The following is a 27145-nucleotide window of genomic DNA, read 5'->3' on the forward strand; positions in this document are numbered from 1 at the left end:
AACTGTTGCTACTTGTGGAACTGAGCCTGTGAAGCAATCTAATAGGCAATGTACAGAATGTGACTTTGTGAATAACATGTGACTGCACTGTAAACATGTTTATATTACCTTTTCCATGTATATAAAACTTTAGTGTGATATGTTATCAAGAAGAGTTCAACTCGTATTTATTGGTCAGTGTTTTTGGTGTCTACCCCAGCTTTCTATTTTTGATCTTAAGCTGCCCACTCTCTACCTCTGCTAAGATTACCTGTCCCCATCCATGGTAAAATATACACTGTAGACAGGCAAGTCACCTGCCATGTCACAGCAACACAGGGGAGAGACCCCAGTAAAACCAGCTGTCAGGCAGCCTAAAGAAGACCTCTGAAAAAGTACAATTCTCATCTCAGTTGCTGAAGAGAGTTCATACGGAGGGTGGGGCTTGCATCTGCCCATTTTTAATTTATGTTTTGTAAACTCAGAAATAAAACCATGAAATAAACTGTATTTGTAAGCATCCTTTGTGCCAGGAACAACTGTTTCAGTTTTTGATCTTGTACCAATCTACTTGATTAATCTTCAACCACTTCTTGCTTTTCCACAATTCGTTAATACCTCTACCTACACCAGCCCATCCTTGATGGGAGACATTCTAGAGTCCCACGTTTTCAGGGACATAACTCCAGTTAGAAAACCTGTGAGCTTTCTGGAAATCCAATAGTGGGGACTCTGTTAAACTCTGTTAAGCTGCCTCCTCCTGATGAGCTCAGGTCAACAGCCTGGCAGCTCTGAAGGGCAGCTCCTGTTGGGAACAACAGTCCAAGCCTTTGGTGCTTAGACTCAGGTAGGTAAACTGAAATATCTCTTAAGACATATCTCAAGGAGTATATAGCACCAGAGTCACAGATTCACAGACCAGGAGGTGTTGGAAGGGACCTCTGGAGATCATATAGTCCAACCCCCCCTACTAAAGCAGGATCACCTAAAGCACGTTGCACAGGATCGTGTCCAGGTGGGTCTTGAATATAGATTCCAAATTTACTGCTTTTTAGTGTGTTCAGAAACACAAATGTAACTTTTCCCAATCAACAAGACCTAATTTATTACCAGTCTTTGTAAATAATGTGTTGAATTAAGTTAGATAACACACTTAGGGTAAGAGGAACACTGTGCTCTTGCAGGGCAGTGACAAAGTCTCTCATGTCAATAAACCCAGATCATTTCCCTGACGGAACAATGTTATGGAGGCTACAGGTCCCCATATCATTTCCAGTAAATCCACCCACGAGAACAGCTTCTGCAGGTCTCACAGGAAATTAGAGTTTCGTAATTTAACTCATCAGCAGTAACAAACTATTTAGTGTTTCTACACAAATGAGAAAGTCTGACAAGACCTAGAAACTGGAGACTCATGTTTGGAACGTGTGTATCAATAGTTACGCAGCGATCTTTGTATTAATATTTATGTTAAACAGACCAGCCTGTTGTTTTACCCACGTTCAAAAAAGGCTCTGCTCCAAGCATGCCTGTCGGCTGTTGTTTTAAGCTAACAAAGCCAGTGTCAGCAGGTCAGCCAGCAAACCTGATGATACACTCCATGTACCACTTGGACTGTCAGGAACGGGAACAAGCCTTTCATTTCCCATGGTCATACTTACATTGTCCTTATGCACTTTGTATTTCCACAGACTCAAATACGTCCAAGCTCCATCTTTTACCCCCCTGTCCTGGTTAGGGAGGATAATACATCCTGTAAAACCATCTTAAAAATCAAGAAATCGGCACAACCACTTCTCTTGAATCATTTCCTTTGCTAAACCCTGCCATTCCCTCGGTACCTGGCAAAACTAGATCCTACAAAACAGGGCGGCAAGGGACCTAAAGCCAGTTCTTAAAGATCTCCAGCTACAACAGTTCGTCAGAAGGGTGAGAACTCCGGTATCATAATAATGGTTCTACCACAGGGCTACACCTAAGTTGACTTAGGTGGTTCACCTAAGTTGACTCTGTTCCATAATGCTAACCAAAAGTCTGCTGGCTTAACCTTGACACCTCAAGGAAGCGGTGTAACTCCTTGGTCAGGTGGTTTGTCTCTATACAAGAACAAATACTTAAGTCAGATTTGCAAGGTTAAGCTGATCCAACATGGCAGCTGCAGGCTGGCCTAGGCTGTGAACCTCGTGGGCATCAGGAAATCCTGCACCTCAGTCCAGAATTTTGGAAAGCAAGCCCAGTCACAAAAACTCATGTACCGCAGGATTTTGCCGACAGAAGTTTGTATGCCTATGCAGTTAACAAGCTGCAGGGCTGGATTTAGGGGAAACGAATTATTGACTCCAATACTCAAATCCTTTAATGGTGATAAACTACTTCTTGAGTCATTATCAACAGTTCTGCATTAAGGTTGAGAAATGCTTTTTCTTTGGAAAAAGCCTAAGTACTTATAATGAAATCACCAGGGGGCCATTTCCACCCTTGAAGAAGGTCTTGTTTAAATGTGAAACTGGGAGTCAACGACAAAGCTTTTGGCTTTTTAGACCCCTGGCTTTAATTCAAGAAAGTGATTACTATAATAGTTATTTTTCCTCTCATGTTGTTTAAAGTAATGGGGAAGAGCAGCCTGCCATTAACACACTCGAATTGTGGCATTTCGCCATTGATTTGGTTGGCCAGAAAAGGACAGTATTTGTACTACTCTGTCTTAACTGAGGGAAGAAGAATGAATAACAACAAAAATAAAAGTGCAAGCCAGAAGCTAAGGATTTCCCTATTAAATACAGAAACACAGACAACACGGGGTCTGTGTGTCAGCTTGCTGTATGTTTACTCTAATGGATAACAATTCAACTCTTAACTTGCCTTTCCACCCAAATACATTTTGTTTTCCCAGACACTATGTGTAAGAGTCTGGGCTGTATCCTTCCAAGTATCTTCTGAGTGCACAAATCATAATACCGCAGAGAACGTTAGGGGAAAAAGAAACCAAACAAAAATGCAGACAGCCATAAAGTTTTATATACATCCCATAAAGAAAGATGATGTAGCGTAACAATAATAAACAGTGTGGATTTCTACCTAATTAGGACAGGAAGTTTTCTTAAATGGAATCATAGACTCACATAATAATTCAGGTTGGAAGGGACCTCAAAGACCATCTAGTTCCAAGCCCCTGCCATGGATAGGGACACCCTCCACTATCCCAGGTTGCCCAAAGCCCCATCCAGCCTGGCCTTGAACACTCCCAGGGAGGGGGCAGCCACAACCTCTCTGGACAACCTATGCCAGGGCATCACCACCCTCATAGTAAATGATTTCTTCCTAATGTTTAACCTAAACTTTCCCTCTTTCAGCTTGAAGCCACTGCCCCTTGTCCTATCCCTGCACTCCCTCTCTGACTTTCCTGTAGGCCCTTTTACGTACCGGTAGGCTGCAATTAGGTCACCCAGAGCCTTCTCTGCTCTATGTTGAACAAGCCCAACTCTCTCTCTCAGCCTGTCTTCATTGGAGAGGTGCTTCAGCCCATTGATTTTCTTTGTGCCCCCCCTCTGGACTCGCTCAAATAGCTCTGCATCTTTCCTGTACTGGGGACCCCAGAGCTGGATGCAGTACCATACAGGATGCCTGTATGTGATTAAATGATATTCCTGCAATGTTTTTGGACCTGGTGTCTATTGGAAATCAATATTCTTTCCAGTTCCTTTAAGGGCTTTTCCTAACACTGGCTCAAAAGACCAAAATGAGTTCAATGATCCTTTCATAAGCTATAATGACAATTTAAGCAAATAAATCTATGGTGCAAATTTCTCTGTGAATTCTGCACCTGGAACCAGGCCCTTGGAGGTCAGCATCACCACGTGTAATTCTGTGTTGTAAAGTAAAAACATCTCTCTTTATCCTTTAACACCAACACTAAAGTACAACAGCAACACATCATTACCTTGGCAGTATGCTGCAGCAAATGACATCAGACCATCTGGTGCTACCACCACCACCACCATCACCCATACTGACCTCTTTCATTGTTCTACACATCTCTGATGCCCCTGCTCCACACTGCCCCCACCACTGGCTGCCCTGGTGCCCCTCCTGATCCTTCCTGTGCCCAAAGGCTGGGTAGTGTCTCCACCCCATTAGCAGAAAGACCCGAGGCTCTGCTGACAATTTATGGAAAACTTTCCTTTATCCAGTCTGTCAGCAATACCTCATGCTGTAGAAACAGCTTTTCCAGCACTACTATTGTTAAAATTATTAGCATCCATCAGGGGTGCAAACCTCCCCTCTGCTCCCTACACGCAGGGAGGGTTAGTAAAAATTATTTACAATGTCTGAATCCTATGTGGGACTAGCAAAACATCTGATGAAAGAGAAAAGTATTTCCCAGCCTTCTGTTTGCAAACAACTCGAGGTGCTGGCAAAAGCCAGCTTTTTAGCTCGTTCAGGAAATGGGACAGAAACCCCTATTGCAGATTCTGCTTTGCACGGCAGAACAGCTCTCTGTGCTTACATCACCCCCACATCCAAGCTTAAAACTCAGATGTCAGCTGACTACAGAGCACTACACCACTTTCTCTGAAATGCAGGGATGAAAAAAGTGTTTTTACATCTTAAAAAGCCGTATTTTTTTTCTCTACAAAAATATATTTATTTCCACAACTTCACAAAACGTCTTTTGTTGACATTCTGCAAACAATACTATCCAATAAGGTGCCGAGTTTTTCTTCCTGTGGAGTGACTTTGTACATCTGCAGAAAAAAAAAAGAAGAAAAACATAAAAGCTGTGTAAGGAAGAAAAAAAACTGATCCTGTATCTTCTAAAAATATGTACACAAGAAAAGATTTTCCCTTCTCCTCCACGTCTACACTGGAAACTTATATTGTCGTGACTGCAAGGCAAAATTGGACCTGAGGAACCGGGCAAGACATGAAGGGAAGCTAAGACACTGAATAAGAGCAGCAATTTTAGCTCCACAAATGATATGCTATGATTCTTCCCATTTTATTCATGCCCCCCCATCATTACTTTGACAGACACGACCAAGATGATTTAAGTTACTTGAATTTTATCAAGTGAAACACATATGCCTCGAGATACCTACCTAGCATATGGTGATCTGTTAAGAGCACACATGCCCTTACACAGCTCCTAGCAGCTAATCAACACATTTTGATTTTAACCACCCATGCTGGGACTATTTATGTGCTGAAGATTATGAAACTGTTCAGGACTGCAAGTTTATTTTTAATTAAATGGAAAACAGGAAGCAAAAACGCCTGAATGGTAGGCAGCAATCTGGAATTTATTTTTATGTTCCAACTTCCTGACAGTGTTAAGAATTTTAAGAATTAAATGTTGTGATGTCAGGGTGTGACAAGTAGAAATGTTTTCAAGTAAAAAAAAATTATAAGAAAGAGATAATAAAGGCTAACTTAAAACAAGTTTCCAGTTGTGCTAAAGAAACACAAACCCTAAGTTAATAATGTCCGCTGATATTTAATCAGTCAACTAAATACACTATCCCTTTTCTCCAGGCCAGTCATCTCTTTTGGCTACATACCTTTTTAACTTTGGCAGTGTCTGTTAGTTGAGGTAGTTCATCTAGGGAAACCTGCTGGCCTTCCACCTGAGATGCTATGTCTTCCAGATTTACCGTTTTTTCTCCATCTGCGATCAGAACAATGAGTACTGCCGTGTCACTGTCTGAAATGCCAAACTTTTTAAATGCATCTGAAATCTAAGAAAAGGTGAAAAATACCAAAATGTCACAAGTTACTTTCTCATTACAGATTCACAGAATTGTAGGGGTTGAAAGGGACCTCCAGAGATCATCAAATCCAACCCCCCTGCCAATGCAGGTTCCCTAGGACAGGTCACATAGGTCGGTGTCCAGACAGGTCTTGAATATCTCCAGAGAAGGAGACTCCACAACCCCCCTGGGCAGCCTGTCCCAGGGCTCTGTCACCCTCACCGTGAAAGGAACTTCCTGTGCTCCAACTTGAAGCCATTGCCTCTACTACATATACACAACCATCTCAATTACTGGGTCAAAGAAGACTATATACCAAAACTATAAATTGACACGTCTTAAATGAATGGAATTCTGACAAGCTACAAGATGTAACAGCGTATTATTGTTATTAAGAATAACAGTAACATCTATCAGTAGCCAGGTAACCCGTTAAGTGAATACATATATTTAGTTTGGCTGCATGGATCTCAGCGTCCCTAGCAAAAAAGACATCTTTTCAGTAAAACTTACATTGTTGTTTGGTGAAAGGCTGAAAATAATTTCTGCATAAAGGGTTCTGGTCTTCATTTTACCTATCTTGTGTAGATGAACTGCTTTGTTGGCTGCCACGAGAACTTGAAAAGGATCTACAATCTGTAAAACACAAGAGAATAAGTTAAACAGACATTTAACATACTATTTTGAACTCTGAAAAACAAAACCAACAACCAACCTGACCACATAATTTTGATAGCCTAAGTCTGCAATCACAGAAGTTAGCAAAACAGTATTCTGCTCTTTATTCTAGCAATTCTTGGTCTTTCAAAGTCAGTGTGATTATTTCCTGAGTGGGTTAGTACTTGACATAAGAACAAAGATTACACTCTCTCAATCAGGTTACTGAAATCTTTTGAAAGAATCCCATTGATAAACCTGTCAGAAAATTGCCAGATTAGGTTCCCCCCCCCCTTCCCTAGCTACTGCTTCGCTAATTCTAACAAAAAAAGAAACTAGCCATGGGTTTAAATGAGAACAAAACCTCCAAACAGTAGATTTGCGACAGCGTTAAGCAATTGGTGCGTTTTTACGGCTAGAAGCAGAGTGAAATAGCTCCACCAAGTAGGCCGTGAGGTGAATCAGCCCAACGACCGCTTCAGCCAACGCTGCCAGGGCTCGGCCCTTCAGCACAGGGAGCCCGCCTCAGGCTGCGCGGCACTGCCGGAGGGGCGGCTGGCGCGGTGAAAGCCCGGCACACGGCGACCCGGGCGGCGGCGGCTACCGGCGCGGGCCGTTCTTCACCGGGCTCCCGGCGAGGCGGCTTTCCACGCTGCCCCGCGCAACGCGGCCCGACGCGAGCCCTCACTCACCATGGCAGGGTTTATCAGCGCCCCGTCAATGGCGCCTTCCATGGCCTTTTTCCGGAGGGCAGCGGCGTTTTTCACGTGCCTGAAGAGGAGGAGGGTCACGCTGCAGGCAGGGAACAGCTCCAGCCGATGCGTTAACTCCATCTCGCAGCGATGGCGCGGCCCGGCCCGGCCCAGTCCAGGGAGCGCACAGCACCGCCAGTCCCGCAGCGTTTGCCGGAGCAGCGGTTACGCAGAGCCGCGCCCGCTCCTGTCGCTGGTGTATAAAACGCAGCTTTACTTACGCGCAGCCGTTCACATACGACTCTCAACGCTTCCCGGGGGGAACACCCCACGCGTGCGGGCTCCGCGGCCGGACTCAGGCCGCGCTCCCGCCGGCCCGGGCCGCTGCTCCCCTCCCTCCTTCCCGCCCGTCAGCGGCCGCTCCAACGGGACTCTCCGCCCGCGCCTGGCTCCTCCCGCCCGTTCGCCCAGCCCGGCCCCCGCCGTACCCTCCAGCCCCTCACCGCCGCCTGGCCAGCGCCTCCGCCGCGGCCCCGCACCACCAGGCCCCTCCTCCCCGCGCCTAGCCCTCCCCGGAAGGGCGGCTCTTTCCCGGCCAGCGCGGCGGTGGCGGCATGGAGCGGTCCGAGGCCTACGGCTTCTCGGCAGTTATGAGCGGTGCCTTCCTGCTGTCGTGCCTGCTCTTCGCGGCGATCAACCACCGCCAGCGCGGGCCCTACATGGACGAGGCCTTCCACGTTCCCCAGGCGCAGGCCTACTGCCAAGGCCGCTTCCTCCAGGTGCTGAGCTTGTGTTTTCCAGTCAGGGTCGATGGTTTCTATGAACGTACCGTGTGCGCTTTGAAAAGGGAATGATTTCTGGTCATCGTTGTCCAGAACGCAGGTTTCTGCTTGCTGTTACATGGTGTGCACCAGGCAGGATGCAAAGTGTTCAAAAATCCCCATCTAATAATGCCAGAGATTTGCTGAAACATCCGAGCTACCAAGGCGGGGCGTGGGCGGTGGTCGTGTCATGAACCTGTCATGCGTCTCTTGCACCTCTTTGGTGTAGCAACAGCTGTGTAAACTGCTTTCTCTCTCCATTTTTCAGTGGGACCCCATGATCACAACACTGCCGGGCTTGTACCTGGTCTCGGTGGGAGTAGTGAAGCCTGCGGCATGGCTCTTCGGGTGGACGGGGAGCGTGGTGTGCTCTGCGGGAATGCTCAGGTTCATTAACCTCCTTTTCAGCGCTGGGAACTTCTATTTACTGTATTTACTTCTGTTCAAGATCCATCAGAAGAATAAGGTACGGTCAAAGTAGAATAATTTTATGCACTCATACAAGCAATTTTGATGCCTATGTGTATGTTCACTACGTATGTGAGCTGTTCTCAGTTTTATGTAACTGCTAATGTTGCTGCCAGTTTGGCCAAGGAGATATGTTCCTTTATTTTTTTTTAATATGTTTTTTCTGCCCCAGGGTGCAATCCTCTAAAAATTTGTGTGTAACTAGAAGTAGTCCAAGTTAAATAAAATTTAAATTAGTACGCATATAGACTTAGAATCCAAAGGTCTGAGTGCTCGTTGAGTTGAAATTGCTTAACACTACACAAAACTTAAAGCAGTGAATCCTGATTGAAGCCCTGTAAGCAGGGTTTAAACTAAAATGTGTTCTTTAGAAAGATACCAAGCTTGATGTCAGTATTTAGAACAGGAGAATAATTCTAGTAGGACAGAGGTGGAGAATGATTCAGATTGGAAGGCACCTTAGGAAGTCCACCCTCCAGCACAAAGCAGGCCAGCCCTGAGATCAGGCCTGCAAAACTCTCCAAGAATGGAGAGAGACTGCATAACCTCTCAAGGCAACCTGCTGCATTCCTGCCTGGCCCTGCAGTGAAGAAGGTTTTGTTTTACATCCAGTGTGAACCTCTCAGCTTATGACTCCTGTCCTCCCACTGCGTACCGCTTTGAGGAGCCTGGCTTCCTTTACCTCTTGACTTTCTCAGGTATAGGTAGGGTGCTGTTCAGTCTCTCCAAGCCATCTAATTTCCAGTCTGAACAAGGCCAGGTCCTTCAGCCTTTATTCTCAGGGCAGGTGCTTTAGCCCTCAACTAAATGTCTTGGTGCCCCTCTGCCACTGCTTCAGTTTACTGATACCTTTTTAGTATCACAAGACACAAAATTGGACGTAGCATTCTAGGTGCAGCCTTAAAACATAGAGTGAAGAGGATAATAATTTCCCCTGATCTGCTGCTGTGCTCCTGTTAACACAACCCAGGGCCTGCTGCTGTTCCTTGGTGCCAGGGCACGCTGCCAGCTCATGTTCACCTCGCTGTCTGCCAAGACCCCAAGGTCCCTTCCACAGACCAGCAGCTCCTCAGCTACTCCTGTAGCTGAGTGCCCAACCTTTTATCATTTTGGGGATTTCTTCATTTCCTGCTGCAGGTATTTCAATTTGTTCCTGTTGAATTCCGTAATATTTCTGATGCCTCATTCCTCCAGCCTGTCTAGGTCACTCTGAATGGCAACTCTGCTCTTTAGTGGCCTGCCAGGTGCCTGCAGTTTAGTGTCGCCTGCAGACTTAATGAGGGTGACTTCGCTGCCTTCAAGTCACGGCTGAAAATGTTAAACAGGGCAAATTGATTGTGTAAACGCTGGTTGTTAACACTCACCTTTGGATGAAGTGTGACCACTAAACCAGCCAGCCAGGTTTTGCCTGTCTCAGCTGTCCACCCATGCAGACCATAACAGCTAAACTTGGGTATTGTATGTTTAAAGTGGTGGAGCATCCACCACTGCAGTCGGTGAATTGTTCCAGTGATTAATGGCCTATTCAAAATATTTAATGAATCTTTAATGAAGTTCTTTAGTTTCACTTTTTACTGTAAGAACAATTTTTTCCTGTTCCCCGATAACTGAAGGATTCCTTTGCTATAAAGAAACTTGGTCTGATGGATTTTCTTAGAGGACACTCTGTGTTTAAGCGCGTGATAAGACTATACAGAATTCAGTAAATCCTTTCCACTTCTGGAACGTTTTTAATGGTATGCTTGGAGGTAGAACTATAAATGTAAGAAAGCAAAAGGTTTAATGACAGTGGTCTAAGCATTAGGGAATGTATTGTTTGCACTTCTTTGAGCTCAGCCATTTTCTCTGTTCCTCTTTTCTGTAAGGTGGTGACTGGCTGTTTCACCCCACGCTACATTTTTCAGAAACATCATGCAACATTTTTTCACATTGTGAATTGAGATGCATCATGTAGTGAGTGGGATAACTGGGAGGAGTTTTTAACTGCATGGTCTCCTACCTTCTCTAAAGTTTCTTTTCGAACTCATGAATTACAACGAAGGTAAATAATAAAAGCTGCACCAAAGCTTAGAAGCTTGGAACTGGCTGCTCTGTGGACTGACTTCAATAAGAGGCAAAAGGATAGAATGATGTGTTCTGCTACCTCACAACATGATGATGAGATTTCAGGGACATAAAACATTGATTTAATTTTTTTCCTCTTCATTTCCCCACTAGTGCAACTCTTTTATCCTAGGTGTGGGAGGAGTTGTACTCCTACAATGATTTTAATGTCAAAAATATATGAATACCTGATGTATTTTTTCCTGCCATACCTGACATATTTTTAAGTCACCTGTGACAACGCTCAGTACTTTATTTTGTCTTTTAACTTTATGTAGTCTGACATTCTGTATTAAATATAGTAGGAGGTTAAAGAAAATACAGCATGCATGCTAATGCAGTAATGGAACCAAACAGCATTAGAGATGTTACATTGTGTTAATGGAATTCTCAACAATTATACTTCGTTGTTTGGCTTTTTCTAAAAAAAATTTAAAAATTGGACATTACTAACCTCATTTTTCTGCTTTTTCTCTAGGCTGTGTCTGGTTTGCAGAGAATATTGTCTACATTAACTCTTGCAATGTTTCCCACCCTTTACTTTTTTACATTCCTGTATTACACGGACCCAGGATCAGTATTTTTTACTCTCTTTGCCTATTTAATGTGCCTTTATGGTAACCATAAAACTTCAGCTCTCCTTGGATTTTGTGGCTTCATGTTTCGTCAAACAAATATCGTGTGGACGGTCTTTTGTGCTGGACACGTTGTTGCAGAGAAGCTGAATGAAGCCTGGAAGACAGAGTTGCAGAAAAAGAAAGATGAAAAGATTTCTTCCAGGAAAGGATCATTTTCAGATTCGATCAGAATACTGAAGTTTCTTATTAAATATCTCACATCACCTAAAAACTTGGTTATGCTCACCGCTTTAACTTGGCCATACATCATGTTAGTAGCTGTGTTCTTTGGGTTTGTCTACATCAATGGAGGAATAGTTGTTGGGGACAGAAGCAGCCACGAAGCCTGTTTGCACTTCCCTCAGCTGTTCTATTTTCTGTCCTTCACTGTCTTTTTTTCATTCCCTCATTTACTGACACCTGCTAAAATCAGGAAATTCCTTCTGTCGTTACGGAAGCACCCCGTGCAGTACAGCGTAATCGCCGTCGCCTCTTTGTTCCTCATCTGGAAATTCACCTATGTCCATAAGTATTTACTAGCAGATAACAGACATTACACGTTCTATGTGTGGAGAAAAGTCTTCCAAAGACACGAGCTTGTAAAATATGCATTAGTTCCAGCCTATATATTTGCTGGCTGGACTTTTGCAGATACACTAAAGTCAAAATCGATATTCTGGATCTTAATGTATTTTGTGTGTTTATTGGCAGTCACAGTTCCTCAAAAATTGCTGGAATTCCGTTACTTTATTTTGCCATTCTTAATATATAGGCTTAATATTCCATTTCCGTCTCTGTATAGGCAGCTTCTGGAGCTGGCTTTTTATATTGTTGTCAATGCAGTGACTCTCTATCTTTTTCTAAACAGAACATTCCAATGGCCAAATAGTGATGAAATCCAGAGGTTTATGTGGTGACTTTGGGTTTTTGGTTTGTTTTCATCTGGGATTTTTGATACTTTCATACCCTTAGGAAAACTCAGTTCTGTTTCAGGGCTGTAGACTCTGGAATGAAGCAATGTTTTGCATTATGTAAGGACTTTTTTCCCCAGTTGGAATGGGGGAAGCAAGCTGCTTGCTTATTTCTTCGAACTGAATGTGAGATCTCATCTGTTGTAATGTGGAGGTATTCCACATATTGAATTTGTGAGCTTCTGGAATTAACAAATTCAGTATGAGGAGAAATACAAGAACACTTTTCTGTAGTTAATGTGAAATAAGGGAGATGTTTACAGTAATTTTTCATTATAATAAAATATTATGTAATATGCCCTTGAAGGTGTAACAGCTTTTGTCTCACATGTTTCTCTTTAAAACAAAATATTTGAGTGTTTCATCTTTTTGTTACCTCTAGGTGCTTATCTGTTCCTTGGATCAGGCCACTCCATCTACATTTGCTAGCAGGCAACGTATGAACCACTGCTAAAATATAATTGTTTTCAAAACCTCCTACATCAGACTGAATTTTCATGACTTTTTGGCCATAAATGCTTACATTAGTTTTGCAAACAGAGTGTAGGTTCTTAAATCATTAGGGCATTTTGAAAATTATATTTCAAACCGATATTTAGAAAATATAGTGGAGACTTACGTGCATGTACCTTCTTTGGAGGAATAAATGTTATTGTACAACAAAAGATAAATTGCAGTTGATAATGTGACCTATTAGGAAAGGAGTAATTTGTGTGTGTCACACTGAAATGTGTCATTACACAGTAGAATGAATGCCCTTTAAAATAATCAAGCTTTTATGTCCTGAGGTTCTGTGTTCACAGGTTTGTACTGAAGTAGGGTATGAGAACACTCCCAAGTTGAGCTGAGTGTTTCTAAGATCGTGTAATCTTAAAGAAATACTAATGGCATTACTGAATTGTTCTTTAAAATGTTCTTCATATATATATACAAATCTAATGGAGCTGGGGAGTATATATTTTGTTTTACAAAGGTAAAATACAATGTGTGTGTGTGTGTATATATATATATGTATTTTTTTAAGAAAAGCATCTTAGTGCATCATCATTAGAATAAAAGAAGACTCTAATGGTTCCTGACTTTAGACTCAAAAATATGTGATCACTGAAAGTTAACTGTTAAGCAATTTAAAATGTAACTAAATTATGTTGGGGGTGGGGAGAAGGATCCAAAGCTGCACATACTGTGGAGGATCTTTAAGTTCTTTCTTATGCTGTGATGAAAATGCTGCAGCCAAATCTGTGCAAACGTACCATGTTATTGCCACTGCAGTCCTTCTGGAATGGAATTGTTTCTCAAAAGGTCAGTAGTCTGGAGTTATTACTCCAGCTTTGGAGACCTCAACACAAGAAGGACGTGGTTCTGTTGGAGTGCATCTAGAGGAGAGGGACACAAAAATGATCAAAGGGCTGGAGCACCTCTCCTGTGAAGACAGGCTGAGAGAGTTGGGCTTGTTCAGCCTGGAGAAGAGAAGGCTCCAAGGGGACCTTACAGTAGCCTTCCAGTACCTGAAAGGTGCTTATAGGGAAGCTGTGGAAGAACTGTTCATGAGGCCATGTAGCAGCAGGATAAGGGGTAATGGTTTTAAACTAGAAAAGGGGAGATTTAGGTTGGATATTAGGAAAAAATTCCTCAATACGAGGGTGGTAGATCACAGGCATAGGTTGCCCAGGGAGGTGGTGGAGGCCCCATCCCTGAAGATATTCAAGGTCGGGGGGGGGTGGAGTTCTGCGCAACCTGATCTAGTGGAGATGTCCCTGCTTACTGCAGGGGTTTGGACTACTGCATGGGCTTTAAAGGTTACACATTCTGTATTCTGTGATTCTGTGAAAATCTATGCGTAGATCCTGTGTCTTGGGAATCAAAGCCAGTTAGGCACATGCTTGAGTTCCCCAGGAAATGAAATTCTGTTTATTTCACTGAACTTCTTCTTGTCAGCATACAATGGCCAGAAAATATTTCAAAATGTGACCAGCTTGAATAAAGATGCCATGCTTTGATTCTATGATTCTGTATCAGTACTGGTTTGAGGTTTTTTTCCCTTTTACAGTATGCATATCAATGTCCTGGCTCTGATCCCTTCCCTGTACTAACAGTATGAGGAGTGTTGTTAGCTCAGATGCTTCTGTCTGGTGTTATTGCAACCCTGTTTCTTTTAAGGAAACCTTAAAGCCACTATTTAGTGACTGTGTTTATTTGTATTGAATTTAAGACGTTTGCCAGGTCAATGTTTACTTCTTGTCCTGTTGCCAGTATGGTAATTTGTTGGTAATGTGTGTATAGTAGGGAAAGCCATTTTCCATCACTGTTTGAGTATGTGTAAGTTGACGAGGTAGAAGAAACCCAGAATGGGTTGCTTTTCAATAATAACAAGTCTTGTCAAGAAAGGAGTGTGGCCCGGAAGTTGTCTCGTGATTTTGGTATGACATGTTGCAGCGAGGAAAGTCTTACACACCTTCTGCTTCCAGTCCTTTTTTGTATACCATGCCAGTAAAAACATAAACAGGGTGAAGAGCCTGCTTGTGTTTTAGTACAACTTCATTTGTGTCCTCAGGTTTCAGCATGGATTGAGTTGAAATGGTAAGATGGGAAGGGATGGCTAGAATTCTGAATTGCCTTGTAGACCTGTGTTTTGGGGGTTTTTTTCTGGCTTTATGTAGAGGAGCAGATGTTCTTTCACTTGACAAGATGCAGTAATTTCTGTGCTTACAAAGTCCAGAGGTGTTTTGTTTTGTCTGCTGTGTCTATTGATATTGGTATCTGCCTTTGATTGTCAACACCTAGGAAACAGTGTTTATGCTTCCTAGTTACTCTGAACAGAGCTAGCAGCCCTGCTTCAGCTGAAAAGAAACGAGTTTAAATTTCTGTGGTGTTAATGCATTTCTTTTCTAAAGAAAAGTGAATGCAAAAAGTCCCCCCAGACTTAGAGGACAATAATGTCTAGTGAGCTCCACATCACAAGACACTAGAGAAATCCCATGGCAGGAGTCTAAACTGTTGGGAGTTTTTTTCAACCAACGATATAAGATGGCATAATATTTTAGAATGGGATTTATCACTATACATATATATTTTAAGAGTACGGTTATAATCAATGTATTTTTGTAATTTAAAAGCAGGCTGAGTTGATAAAAGTTAAAGAGGAAAGTGTATGAATTGCTAAAACATGAGAGGATAATTTATTTTTACCCTAAAGCTATGCTTTCACTTTTTCTAATGAATCATAGAATGGTCTGGGTTGGAAGGGAGCCCAAGGATCATAGAGCTCCAACTCCCCTGCCACAGGCAGGGCCACCAACTTCCAGGCCTGGATCTACACAAGGTTGCCCAGGGCCCCATCCAACCTGGCCTTGAACACCCCCAGGGACGGGGCATCCACCACCTCTCTGGGCAGCCTGTTCCAGCACCTCACCACTCTTTCTGTAAAAAACTACCAAAGGGAGTTTGCAGGTAATGCTCAGTGTTAGTCTGAGTCAGTCTCAGAAATCAAGATGGTTGAGTTACATCATAATTAAAGAGAGGTCTCAAAATTCCATCACCTTGTCTTGGAAATTTTACAAATAGCAGTAGCATTGTTTAGATGCAAGAATCAGTTAAACATACTTTACAATCTTGGAGCAAGTATCTTTTGGTTTAACATATTGCTCCTGAAGTATTTCCAACCTAGTTGTTGGGAATTAGCCTTAAAAGACATGCAGAAAAGGCTGTGGTTAGCCTGGTTTGTGTTGCCATGGTCTTCTAGTTTCAGGAGAACCGTAACTGCTTACTTTAGGTTAATTCCTTAGGGGTGCCATTTGGCAGTGAAATCACTTAGAACAGCATTCAACTGATAATACCTTGTAAATGTTATTAATCAGCTGGCCATTTGGAGGAAAAAAAGTCACGCTAATTTGTTGAAATGTCTGAGATGAAAACAAAAACAGCAGAGCTAACATTTCTTATAATTGCTGTTTAAAGGCTCAGGTTCAGGTTTTCTCAGGCAGGCAGAGAGAAAGAATATGATGATTTTTCATATCTGTCAGAATAATATAACTGGAGAGCTGACCAGCCACAGCGTGGCTGAATTGTTTTGAGGTAGAACAAAAAGACAAAGAATTGAACGCACTGGGGTTTTTCTTTCAGCTCAAAATAGTTTGTTACATGGGGAAGACAGGAAGTTTATTTGATAATCTTCTATGCTGTGAACTGTTATTTTTTGGTGTTTGTGAGCATTCTGTATTTCTTTGAAGTTCATGGGCAGCACACGTTCGTGTTCAGGATTAGCATGAATTTTACACCAAAAGCAGCATGTGCAGGCTGAAATATTTTCTCCTCTGCTACTTCTCGTTTTGAATAGATAAATTCCGTAGTTTCTGGGGACAAACAGATGATTTTTGTAGTTAGTGCAGATTTGAATAGGTGGGGGTGTTTTTTTATCGCAAGGTGGCAGCCTTGTGCCATCTTGTTGAGATGACCCAACTGCTCGACGCAGTGCTGCTTGAAGTCATAACGTCGGGGCTTTTAGCATGACTGTTTCTGAGAATTAGAAAACTTTAAGTTCTCTCATGACTGACGCCTTGTTTTAGTTACTGGTTTAGCCAAATAGCCCCTTGTGAAATTTTTTACCTATGTATCATACACTGAGTTTTAGAACAACAAGTTTTGTTTATCTTTCAAGTGTCTTATTTTGACTTTTTTTTTTGGGTATTTGTGGAATTTTCATGTCTGGCCACAGAGAACAAAATACAACTTGAAAGCTTACTGTTGAAATTATTATATCATTGTTTTAAACAGTGTACTTGCTTGGGAAGTTAGCAGATTTCCTTCTGTTTCATTATGAAATTTCACAGCATTCTTATTTTCTTCACATATTCATGCTATTCTAAAAAGGAAAAAAAAGGACAAATGGAGGAAAGCAAAGTAATTATTCTTTGGGACTGACACATGGTGATTTTTCTGAAATATTCACCCTTTTCAGTTTAGATGATGCACATACGAAATATAAATGCTCAAATGTCTGTAAACCCTACAGTAGTTGACATGCTGCATTTTAAAAGCATAATCTTGTTTTTGTGTAATGAAAAAGTGTAGAGCCAGGGTCCGTGAAAATGACTGATTCCAATTATCTCAAATTCTTTGTCTGTATTCACTGGCCTATTTTTTTTTTTCTCCCTGAAATCTTTGTTTTTCTTGCTTATCCCTTGTTAGGATATGCATGTTGGTTTTGATTTGGTGACTTTTGTATGCCAATTGAGGCATCTTTTATAGAAAAACATCCTTCAAAGTATGCTTTATGTGGATGCAGATAAGTGGTTTTGCTAACAAACACCATTTTGCAAACAGAAGTAATCTCTCCGTGAGACAGAAATGCTAACCTGGCCAGCAATGTGTAGTGTAGCTAAATTGCCTTTAATTTGCAACTTTTTTTCTTAATCTCAGAGTATGCTTGGGACTTCACACTGTTCCTTCAGCTTCAGGGATGATTGGGGTAAGAGGAGCAGGAAGCAAGAGGGGAAAGATTTGTAGAGACAACGTAATTGCCACTGCAGTGCTGCCGTGAACAAAAATGGGGGCGGGGAGAGGGGGGAAGGTTTGGGGCATGGTTGTATTTAGTAGTTGCTAAAGTGGTAAGGCAGAGATGTTTGCCATGTAGGAGTAAAAATGTCTTCTCTGTCTGAAAGGAGAAGCTGCTTACTGCTGGAGCTAGCCTGATGACCGCAGGAATGATCTTACTGAAATTTAGGGAGCTGATTTACTGAAAGATGTTTTGGTACTTTGGCTGTGGATCCGTAAATAAAACAGTTCTTAGTGTGTTCCAGAAATGTTGTGAGCTCATTCGAGTTGTGACTCGGTGTCAGTAACAGGGAAGGCGTTGCTCTCATTTACAGGATTTTAGTTGCCCAGATTGTCTGCTGTTTTTATAGAGCAAAAGTTGTATCTTAAAAAATAAACACTTTAAGACCAGTATCTTCCCATGTGTTTTGTATCCTGGTTTAAAGTAGATGTAAATTAATATCCTATGCGTTTGATCCAAATTGGTATGAACTTGTACTAATAAGCAGCAGTGTACACCTGTTCAAAGGTGTAATCGCAAAGTTCATGTCCTTGGCTACCTTCAGGTCTTCTCTAATGAGATTGGATTTCCACGTTTCCATGTCGGCCCTCCAAAAAAGTAGTGTCAGAGAAATAATCTTGTGACTATACAACACAAAAGGAATGGTTATGGTGATTATCGCTGGCAAGAGTCTCTAATTTCAGGGCAGGGCTTCAGACCTGCGAGCTTAATACACATAAATCACCGCTGCATTTTCCTGCGTCCCCATCACATCCCAAACAAAGCATTGCCTGGCTGAATTGAAATTTAAATGACAAGCTTCAGAAGAACAAAGGAGACTCAGTCGGGAATATCGCTGATTTCAGAGATGGCGCCTTCGCCCTCGGGGTCAGTGCTGAGCAAATGCCACAACATCGTTAGCGGGTGGGAGTAAGCACATGGTAACTATAGTGCTGGCGTGGGTGTTTCGTACCTAACGTTTTCTTAGTTGCATGTAGGATTCCTTACTGCACTCTGCACTCCCGTGCTGCTGCAGCGCTAGATACTCTCATTCCCGAGAGGACTATTTTATGCCAGTAGTCCACTGAGGTAGTTGTGAGGGTGGGAATTCATCCGCCAGGCATCTTGTCAAAACTATCTCCTGGTGCCATTTGCTTCCTAGAGCACAGCCTGTTTGGGCAGTGCTCAGGCGGGCTGGGGAGGCCTCACGTCTGAGGTTTAGGCCAGAGTGACCAGTGTTTGAGCTGATTTTCCTGGCAGCCGGTCTCCTAGCTAAATTTGAGACGTTTCAGCTCAATACAACATCAATACAACATTTTAATTTGCTTTAAAATCTCAAGAAGACTTGAGGAATTACCTACCATGTCCAGGTCCAGTTCCCCAGGAAAAGAACTAGAGACATGTCAGAGGACAATGAATTTATTTGTTGGGCACGGCGAAGGGTTGCTAAAAATGTACCAGTGCACATTTACTACAATAACAGTGAGTTTTATTCAATTAATTATTACTAAGATTAAATTTTATGTAGTCTTTTCTAAAACAGGGAAGAATGATAATTTGCATAAAACCAAAGAGAAATTTAGTGCTTGCACTTAAGAAGAAAATACGTTTGGGATTTGGGAGTCATATGTTGTCTGACAGGAGCTTTCAGTTTGCCTTCAATATAAGTATCAGTAATTTCCCTCCACTGTTCTTTATTGCTTATGAAAGACATCCTGCTTAAATTTTGGAGGGGGTGGAGGAGGAGGTAAGATTACAATGGCTGTTTGCCTAACAGGAGACCGCAAAACTTTATCTGGGAACTTCGACTGCGGAGGGAATAAGTTGCCACTTTATGTAAGTGAATCCTGTAGAGTTTAATATTTTGTAGCTGAAATGGAGCACATCTTCTGCAAATACACTCTATTTAAAGCCATTGAGTAGTGATGAATTTGCCATATCCTTTGACAAGCTTTTTCAGGGATTAAGTTGCTTTAAGAAACTTTTATTCTCTAGTGACAAGGTTTATGCTACATCAGTGCAAAGACAAGTCTCCCCACTTTCCTCTTCTACATGCGTGGATACACACCATCGATACTGGTATCCGCAGCTCACAACCCAACAGCCTTTTCACCTACTGACCTACAGAGACACGAGGACTCTTGTGCTCCAGATTGTTTTACTCTGACTTCTTTTTAAGGATGTAAAGAAGTACGGTCGCCAGAACTGAAGACTGCACAGGAATGTCAAGGTCTTCTTCTTCTCTCTCTTTTTTTTTTTTAAATAGGGAAGAAATGTCATTTACCTAGACCTGTGTACCTTACTCTGTTAGTCAACACTAGCTCTGTAGCACCTAAGGACACCCTTAGTTTGAAGAGCATGCTGGTTGCTTTGTAGGTGATACATCACTTTCTGACTTCCAGAGTCACACTAGTGGAAAAATCAGTTCAAAATAAATACATCAACAATTCCTGTAACAACCGCTTTCCTCATTGTCAGTGAAGTGGCTAGAGATACATCACTTTGTAGGAATAACCAGGGTGAGGCAAACAGAGTTAGAGCATGTGAAGTTTTAGTTTGGCCAAGCAGTTTAATTTTCCTGTTTCCTGTAGAGCTCCTTGAAGTTAAATGCTTATGGAGGTAAATTCAGTTGATTGATTACTGTCTTGGTCTATAAAGCCAGGGCTAACTTGAGTAGCTTACTGTTGTATTGAGAGGTTGACTGTGTTTGCCAGATTTCTTTGTGGAGTTTGAGAACAAGAGTTTTCCTTTTCTATCCAGCTTGAAATAGAGGTATTCAGACTTTGAGAATGGGGTGGCTCAGGAAGGAAGCCCCCTTTCCTTTTCCTCAGGTTGACTAAACTGTATTGCAGTTGCTCTGATGAGGCTTCAAGTACTCTATTCCATGGAATGAGCCTGTTAGAGGGTTTAGGGGTTTTAGGCTTTGTTTTACTAAGCTGTCAGATCGGCTGACTTTGCCAGAAGCCTTTCAAAAGTGGTGGGCACATTCCTCTCCCACTTTCAGATCCTAGCTTTATAACTGAAATTTCTTTGTGAATAAAGAGTCTTTCTGGAAAATAAATGTCAATCCCACTAGCAATTAAGGCTTCTATAAACTTTAGTATACAGTTATGGCAAAGATCAGTTAATGTAAATTGTTTGTGACTGAATGTGAGTCAAAGATGTTAAACACCTGCAAAGATTCTACCTTGCTATTTAAGTCTCACATAATAGAGTACATGATGCTCTTGAATTTTCTTGCCCATCATTTTGTCAGAGAATAAGCAAACAAACACAAAAAGCCTGTAGAGTCAGTTATAATGTCTTGATAGTCTGCAGTAACTTGGCAAAAACCAGCATGTCAAAATCAGCTTGTAGTCAACAATTTTACTTTAGAAAAGAGCTTTAAATCATTTCTGGTGATTTTTGGTATGACAGAACTCATGACAAATGTTCTTCATCCCTTTTTTGTTTTTTCTTTCACAATGCAAGATGCTCTTTTCCAGACTTGCCTGTATTGGTTCTTAGATGAAAAATTGATTTTGGGGGTCTTTTTTTTATTAAGTTAAAGAAGTGTATAAGTTTATATGAGTAGTGAGTAGTACTTGGACCAAATGAACCTACACTCTGCAGTGAAAATGCAGACAACGGTACGTGTTGACAGAATACATTCAATACTTTATTTTCTAATTAAATTTAGCATAAAATAAGCAGGATAATTTGGTATAAGATTTAACCTTTCATGTTACTCTGATAGTTTATAGTTATTGATAATTCCTCTGGTAATTTGAACATATACTTCCAAGGCAGAGTTGAAGAAGGTAATTACAATCTAACTCTGTTTTCCATTACCCACACACTAAGTTAATTGAAATTGTAGTAAGTACAACTTCATGAGATGGATCTATTTTCATTTCAATGCTGCATTCTCCAAGGACACTATCTAGAGGATCTAAATCAACAGGAACTACACACTGAAGAAATAATCATGCCCTCTTGCAACACTTCAGCTGCATGCTCTCAAACTTCCAATCTGAGGAACGGGCATAAAGACCTTAAAAGTTTTTGGATTTGGTACATTCAGTAGAATGCATAAAGATGAAAAATAAAATAAAACTTACAGCAGTGGCTACTTTTTTTGCATAGCTACCATTTGTTATTTGCAACAGTGAAAAATACAAGGAAATACAAACCTGAAAAGATTTTTTTGTTTGTTTTCTGTTAACCATTTTCTGTTGCCAGCTGTTATAATGTGGGAAACATCTGTGTACCCAATCTGAAAAGGTAGGATCTAGTTGTGCAGGTGCTCATCTGCATTTTCATGATCTTAAATACCTTTATAAATTTCATCTTCTTTGTTGAACTTTTTTTAGGACTTAAGTATTTTCTTCTGCTCTGGAAGGGGGTTGGGCTCAATGATCTCCTGAGGTCCCTTCCAACTCCTATGATTCTGTGACTCTGATTCTGTGATAACATATAAGAGAACAAGGAGAGGAATGTGCCTGGTAGAATGTATGGAGAAATAATAGTAATGCTGTACATGTTTGTGGGGAGCTTGGACCAGGAAATACCCCATAGTAATGGCAACCCTACTTCTTCCTGGCCCCTCAGGCTCCAGTTTCATTCCATTCTAGGGTCGATGAACCTGTCACTCCCACTGGAGGCTGCTTCTTTTCTTGCTTGCATTTTCTTCCCTTGGTGCCATTGTCCCTTCTTCACATAAGAATGTGCCTCAGACTGTCTGCCCTTGTAACTGTCTTTGCCCTGGCCACCTTGGCAAGCCAAGACTGCTCTTTTACCTTGTTCTTGCTGCTGAAAACCAAAACTTTTTGTTCATTCAGGCACAGATTTCCAGAAATCTGAATGTAGGCTGTTCTCATCATCAGTTTGGTGGAATTACCTCAAGAAGATTCTCCTGGGGAAAGAAAGATTGGGTGATAATCCTACCTGATATATCAGAAGCAAATTTGCAGAGGAGGCATTTTGCATGTCTTGTTTTCATAGCCACAGTAAGGCCTCTCCAGATGATTGATCCTTTCTAGCTAGAATGAGCTAACAGCCCTTTTGCCTGGACCTGAAATAGTGGTTACAAAGCCACTGAGCTCATCAGATTGTATTGCTGCACCCTCAAGAGGTGTTAATGACAGCCCTAAAATTACATGTCAGCTCTTAGCCCAGCCTGGCTTTCTCCCCTGAGGTAGCAGTATAAGCATCTGCTCAACTTGGAAATGGGTGGCTCTTCAGCAACCCAAAATCCAAAGGTTGCTTGTGGATGTTTTCTGAAATTATAAATGGTTTGATTCTTACTTGAGCTAATATAAATTGTCTCACTAAATTACCTATGGAAGATGTTTTCAAAGGTGCACATTCCTCTCGTTCTCTTATTTGTTATCAAAATATAGAAGTCCTAACAAATGTTCAACAAAGAAGATCAGATTTATAAAGGTCTGTAAAGTAGAATTTCCCACTTTACAGGACACAAATGTGATTGGGTCAGTGCTCAGACACTGTTTAATTTAGGGGTAAATGCATTGCTTTGCTTTGCTAGCAACTCTCCCCTTGAAGAAGGGCTGAAGGACTGATAAAGAGCAGGCTTTGCTCAAAAGTATCCTTGGAGAAGAGCCAAAGGACTGATAAAGACGAAGCGTCCTGCCCCAGCAGCTGGGGGGTGGCCAGAGAAGCCTGAAGTCAACAAAAATGGGCAGTAGCTGGGGGACAGCTGAAGGTGGCAGGGGCAGTTCGTGACCACCCACCCAATTAAAGGACTATGCAAATTGCCCTCTCACACCTTCAGGGAGCATGCCTGCTAATTTGAGTATGCTTGGCCAGTAGTAGATGCTGCGGTAATTACTAACCAATTAGTGTAACTTTAGTGGGTTTTTCTGTAACAAGATCAGTATGTTGCAGATGCTGTGAGTGGTGTGCCAGCTTTGTGGAATTGCCATCTAGAAACATGGCATAAATCAAACACCCCTGCTCTGGGGGTATATTTTTTAGCCCAGACTGGGTAACTACTCCCCTTTTGGGGCAACACAAGTACAGGCCTGCCAATCACTAACACTTAAGTATTAAGATTCAAGCTTCAAAAATCCCAAGATTTAAAATCAAATGAAGGGACAATTTCTGTCAAGCTTTCTTAATTTCTCATACTCAGAGGTACACTAAATGTAGTTTTCTTAGCAGAGAAATGCATGTGGAAAACCCAGGTATCCTGGTTGAACTTTTAATGCTCTTTCCCTGTTCTTTTCTGTTAGTTGTGTAGCTTCCTGATGGTAGGAATGAGACTGGATGAGGTAACTCACAAAAGGATATTCTTTACTGGACATGTGGCCACAGAATAAAAATCACTCCTCTCAGTTTTCCATGTACACATGTCTCTGTAAAAGATTAAAAGACCTTGCACGCATTTCTGCTGGTGTGACAGGTTTTCTGGTGGCCCATTACAGCTTGGTGTCCTTCATATTGTCAGAGTGTGGCTGGCGTTAGTGGTCAAGTGGCACTTGGGAATGGCTTTTTTATTTCCAATTGCTTTTTCTTCTTGTATTTCATCTCTGATGTGTGGCAAAATCATCTCATTGGCTTTCCTCTTATTGGATAAGGGTATTCTTCCAGTTTTGTGTGTGTTGCCTTTATTTTTCCCCTGCATCTTATGGCAAAAGAAAGGAGCTTTTTTTTATCAAGAGAAGATAAGAGTTAATTACACAGAACCAGCCTTGTCATCCCTTTCTATACTGTACTTAATTTTCAGTACTTAAAAATTACTGCAGATAAATATATTTCCAACACACATAACACAACAAAGCATTACAGCTGGTGTTTTTTGAAGGTAACATGTTGGGTAGTCTCCTTTCTTTCCAGGTTTTTTAAAAATACAGCTCCTTCCACAGAAGGAAAAAACATTAAACTGAAGATTAATCTTTTATCATTAATGATAAAAGAGCCTTAGCTTTCAAATAGAGTTGTAAAAATTAACCTTTACATTTTGGCTCCACTCACAAAGCACAGATTGCTATTATTCCCCTCTTGGACAGTGAGATTCAGTATCCACCAATTCCTGCAGCTCCTGTTAAGCCTTCCCTTTATTTTTCATTTGAAATAAAACATTTACAAATAAAACATAAATTAAAATAACTTTTCTAGCCGATGAAAATCCCAAAGTGGGTAACGAAGAGGAGAAGGCAGGATACCAAGTATTCATCAACAACAGCCTTAAGTTTCCAAATTTTAAGATGGTTGCTTCCTCCTCTCTGAAGAGGTCCTTCACAGGGGAGAGTGGTGGTGCTCACTCTTGTGAAATGAGTAATTTCAAGAATGTAATCTGTATTTGCTAGCATGGCACACCCATTGTAGTGAAATAATGATTTGACTATTAGAAATTCAAGTAACAACTGAGCACTCTGGCTATCCAGGCTTCATAAAAGAACAACCATAAAAAAAAAGTAATGAGAAAAATAAAAGTTAAAATGCCTAATGAACATTGCTAAGAGGACAGCATCTTCAAGGCCTGGATTTGTACTTGTTAAATTGATGGCGAGCAATGAAAATTCATATTAACACTGTAATGAAATAAAATGTTATATGTACTATATAAATATCCACGTGAACAAGAGCCCTTGGAAGTGGAGACAATATGCATATATAATAAGGCAGAAGGTGGGTGACAAAAGGTATCATCTGTAGTAAAGTTGTTGTTGCTAAAGAATGTCAGAGCATGGCAGAAATGTGTGACACCTTCAGTGTCCTGTGGCCAAGGGAGCGGCAGAACATCCAGTCTCCAAACCACGCCAGCCTGCAGCATAGTGAGGGGACTATGTAGCAGCAATTAGAAAGGTCAGGGGGGGCAAGTTGATAACTAGAACTCATTCAGAAGATGTACAGGAAATGAAGACCTACTTAGAGACAGACTGATGTTTGCTAATAGCTATATGTAGAAGTGGGGGATAGAAGTGTGGAATGGGCAGTGCTGTGGTTGGAACCAGATGTTGTGGCTGCTGGTGGCAGCCCAAGAGAAGAAACATGTCTTGCTCCCTCCCGTGCTCCTCCTCTCCCCTAACATTAGTAACCCAACCTTTTCCTGTTAAAAACTCATCAAGATTATAAGCTCTGGCACAGATTCCTTACAAAGATCACCTAAAAAAGTTGCAATAGCTCCATAACTGCTACTCTCGGAGGATGCTGGCTGTCTACTGGTAAAAGCGCATAGCCACTCCAGAGGGTACAGGAGCTGTTGTACAGGTAGATGCATCTTCCTGTTGCTACCACTCACCCCAGAAGTCAAGTTGTAGATGAGAAATTTAAATGGTTTTGGAAGGGACTGGTGTTCATACAGGAGCGCAGATGAGCCATAGAATCACGGAATCACAGAATGTGTAAGGTTAGAAGGGACATGTAGAGGTCATTTAGTCCAACCCCCCTGCAGTAAGCAGGGATGTCTCCACTAGATCAGGTCACTCAGAGCTCCATGAAGCCTGATCTTGAATATCTCCAGGGATGGGGACCTCCACCACATCCCTGGGCAACCTGTTCCAGTGATCTACCACTTTCATATTGAAGAACTTTTTCCTAATATCCAACCTAAATCTCCCCTTTTTGAATTTAAAAGTGTTACCCCTCGTCCTACTGCTACATGGCCTCATGAACAGTTCTTCCCCAGCTTCCCTATAGGCACCTGTCAGGTACTGGAAGGCCGCTATAAGATCCCCCTGGAGCTTTCTCTTTTCCAGGCTGAACAAGCCCAACTCTCTCAGCCTGTCTTCATAGGAGACGTGCTTCAGCTCTTTGATCATTTTTGTGTCCCTCTCCTCTGGACATGCTCCAACAGGTCCGTGTCCTTTTTGTGTTGAGGGCTCCAAAGCTGGACGCAGTGTTCCAGGTGAGGTCTCACCAGAGCAGAGGGGCAGAATCACATCTTGATCTGCTGGCCACATTTCTTTTGATGCAACCCAGGATGCAATTGGCCTTCTGGACTGCAGATGCACATTGGTGGCTCATGTCCAGCTTCTTATCCATGAGTACTCCCAAATCCTTAATGAGGAGACAGATGAGACTGACATGTGTCTGAATTTTCCTAGTAACGTAATCTTTCCTAATTGAAAGTCTTGCTTGCACAGATTAGAGGATTTGGAAAAATTAGATAGGATTTCCAGGTGCTTTACAGCCCACTTGGAAAAACAGCTGCAAAACAGCTGGAAACCTCCATACGCTGCACAGATCAACCGCACAGTGCACACTGCAGTCTGTCGGGAGCATCCTGGGCATGCCAGGCTCACAGCTCCATGCAGCGAGGTACAAACACACATGTTTCTGCTCAGAAAGGCAGCATGGGGACGTAGCAATCGCTGTGGCAAGGTGGTGGAACAGGGTGGAGATGGCTCTGCTCATGCTCACAGGGTCTGTGGCCACAGGTGAGGGTTACAGGGTGGGAATGAGGAATTTCAGCACAGGGCAGTAATGGGGCAGTGGGATAAACTTAATGTATATAAGTGAAGATTTTATTGAGCCCAATGTGCAACTACTGGTGAAAAAGAGGATCCTCATCCAATTGTTATTTTAATAGCTGTACAAGGATAATGAAAATC

At 41.9% G+C, this 27145-nt stretch overlaps 2 protein-coding genes across 3 annotated transcripts; one reads left to right on the forward strand and one right to left on the reverse strand.

Moving 5' to 3' along the window:
- Nucleotides 1-4605: 4605 nt before the first annotated feature.
- On the reverse strand, nt 4606-7632 carry TPRKB (TP53RK binding protein). 2 transcript variants are annotated; one of them, XM_084270876.1, is made up of 5 exons: nt 7579-7632; nt 7076-7328; nt 6240-6362; nt 5538-5714; nt 4606-4724 (listed from the first exon to the last, which is right to left on the reverse strand). In XM_084270876.1, the coding sequence occupies exons 2-5, from the start codon at nt 7214-7216 to the stop codon at nt 4638-4640; spliced, it is 528 nt and encodes a 175-aa protein (XP_084127002.1). In that variant the 5' UTR covers nt 7217-7328; nt 7579-7632; the 3' UTR covers nt 4606-4637. The 2 variants fall into 2 exon arrangements, with proteins under 2 accessions (XP_084127002.1, XP_084127003.1); XM_084270877.1 differs by having other exon boundaries at nt 7564-7594.
- Nucleotides 7633-7689: 57 nt separating this feature from the next.
- On the forward strand, nt 7690-12001 carry ALG10 (ALG10 alpha-1,2-glucosyltransferase; the record flags this gene model as incomplete). The annotated part of the gene is made up of 3 exons (XM_084275713.1): nt 7690-7854; nt 8165-8362; nt 10946-12001. The coding sequence occupies 3 exons, from the start codon at nt 7690-7692 to the stop codon at nt 11999-12001; spliced, it is 1419 nt and encodes a 472-aa protein (XP_084131839.1).
- Between the last annotated feature and the right edge of the window lie 15144 nt (nt 12002-27145).

The sequence above is a fragment of the Gallinula chloropus genome (genome assembly GCF_964237585.1).
Source record: "Gallinula chloropus genome assembly, chromosome: 1".
NCBI lineage: Eukaryota > Metazoa > Chordata > Aves > Gruiformes > Rallidae > Gallinula > Gallinula chloropus.

Excerpts from the sequence above, each read along its gene's own strand:
- TPRKB (XM_084270876.1), bottom strand. The coding sequence starts at position 7,216 with ATGGAGTTAACGCATCGGCTGGAGCTGTTCCCTGCCTGCAGCGTGACC. Across the intron at positions 6,363-7,075 it reads CGCTGATAAACCCTGCCATG|ATTGTAGATCCTTTTCAAGT; the intron begins GTGAGTGAGGGC and ends TGTGTTTTACAG. Across the intron at positions 5,715-6,239 it reads GCCTTTCACCAAACAACAAT|ATTTCAGATGCATTTAAAAA; the intron begins GTAAGTTTTACT and ends ACCTTTTCTTAG.